Genomic DNA, 2,052 nt, shown 5'->3' on the forward strand with positions numbered 1-2,052 from the left:
GATTCCGAGAAACTTATTTATCCCTGTCTGCACCAAACCCTCATTACTCGGGAAAACTTATGAATTAATGTAGAGTCAGCCTTCGGCTGAATGATATCGTCTTATTTACGGCCACACTATTTACTTCACTTCAAGTGACCACGACCAAGAGGTCAAATTACTAGGAAGACTCGGCCAGAAGTAACGAATACGATACCTACGGCATCGAGTTTCCGACATTCATTTATTTATGACGCGCTGGAGGTCGCGTTTTTGTACCTAGAACAAGACAAGTCAATCAACCACAGACGCGTCGGCGACACGATAACATTGGTGAATATACCCAACAGTATATTAGTGGTCCCGCAAATGTTGTTATTCTTAAAATAGAGCTTTCAAGTAAAGCATGTTGAATGCTTTCTCTAGGCTGATAGTAAATGAATGACTTTGAATCGAAATACAGAAAGTAGTATTTGGAGGGCTTTAGAGCGCAACTTAGTGGGGGCTGGTATATCCAATCGCCCAAGTTGCGCGATCTGTGCTAGTGATAGTCAGCTTGCCTCCCGGGCAAGCAATGCATGACCACGAGTGTCCACTTCCCCGAGAGCTCATCCCCTCTCCATTCGAATAAGCACCATCAAAGTTGAAGTACCCATTGAGACTGCCCGCCATCTGGGCGAAAGAATCGTAGGTCCCAGGCGATTTAGGCGATTCAGGGTACCAGATTCCGTCCCATTCCGTGTGAATCCCTATATCATGTCTCTCCGTCACCTCAATTCGGGGCCCACAGACAGGAAAAATATTCCGGACGCTACGATAATTGACCGCCTCGAAAGTGGTGCACTGCTGGCCGCTTGGGCAAGCTCTGGTCGTCATCCGCCGGGACCCAGCGACATTCGGATTCCCACAATAGATACGCCTCGTTGCCTGGTCTTGACACGACCCACTAATCGCTCGCCAGCCTGTGCCATATGCTTCAACACACAGATCATGAAGCGCCTGGAGCATGTCATTGGTGACGCGATTGTTGTGAGCCTCCCCGCCGACAGGGTCACGCTTTCCAAGGTTGACAATGCGACCACGCCTCGATAGGCTGCTGCCCGTCTCGTTCCCAGGAAAGCCGCTCATAGTGTCATTCCACGGCAAATCACTCGTCTGGGAACTCCCGTGGGATGCTGCCACCTTATCCAGATATTCCGTGTAGGTCAAGTTGAAAAATATCTGGGGTTCCTCAACCGCAGCCTCTTGAGCATAAGCCCCAAACCCAAGGATTGAGAGGGCGCCAAGGAGTACCATGCTATAGGGCGCCATCTTGTCGAAAGCTCAAAATCCGGAGGGATAATAAGGGGATGTGTCGACGGTAGACTTGGCTCGTGAGACAAAGTAATGGAGATTAGGAATAATGGTAGCTGGGGGAGGGATGGTTTCGAAGTATGAGGACGCGTAAGGGCAAATCTGCTTGTGTTCTTGACTTGAAAGCCAGAGGCCGTGATGGTAGTGATGGATGTCAAAATCGGGCAGGCAGTTCCTCAGTATTTATGTGTCTTTGTTTTCACAAATAGAACTCTATCATCTAGTCGAACACCGTATGTATTCAACTGCCGAGCAAGCTGGCAGGTGATGGATCTAAGGAGCAGTCATGATGGTCTGACTTATAGTTTCATTCAGGTGCAGACACGGAACCACGGCGAAACCGTGCGGCTTTTACCGCTATGGCGAGAACTGTATATGTTTTCCATAAATTCCTTTCTGGGAATTGACTTCAGTACGTGGCCCGGTCACCTGTGGTCGGCATTGCTCGTCTCGACTCCATCTGTTCTGACCACCCAGGTTATGTTAGAGTCCAGTCCCAGTGGGGTAGGGATAACATGACAGAACTCTATATGGACCTCCGATGCAAGGAGATATGACGGCCCATCTTTCTATCCTCCCGGAACCTACGGAGGTTCATACCAAAAGTCTTTGCCGGCCAACAGGGATCAGCAACCACCCTTGCAAACTCAAATAGGGTATCCCTGCTGAATTTGTTAGCCATCTTCCATGAGTGATTTTTACACCGTTCTTCCCCTCTTT

The 2,052-nt window shown here is 49.1% G+C and overlaps 1 protein-coding gene across 1 annotated transcript; it reads right to left on the reverse strand.

Annotated features, from left to right (window-relative positions):
- Positions 1–474: 474 nt before the first annotated feature.
- Positions 475–1,462, reverse strand: FOIG_16557 (uncharacterized protein; the record flags this gene model as incomplete). Its single annotated transcript, XM_031218018.1, has 1 exon — positions 475–1,462. Exon 1 carries the CDS (start codon positions 1,288–1,290, stop codon positions 475–477), a length of 816 nt encoding a protein of 271 aa, XP_031052266.1. The 5' UTR covers positions 1,291–1,462.
- Between the last annotated feature and the right edge of the window lie 590 nt (positions 1,463–2,052).

Source organism: Fusarium odoratissimum, assembly GCF_000260195.1.
Source record: "Fusarium odoratissimum NRRL 54006 unplaced genomic scaffold supercont1.92, whole genome shotgun sequence".
Lineage (NCBI taxonomy): Eukaryota > Fungi > Ascomycota > Sordariomycetes > Hypocreales > Nectriaceae > Fusarium > Fusarium odoratissimum.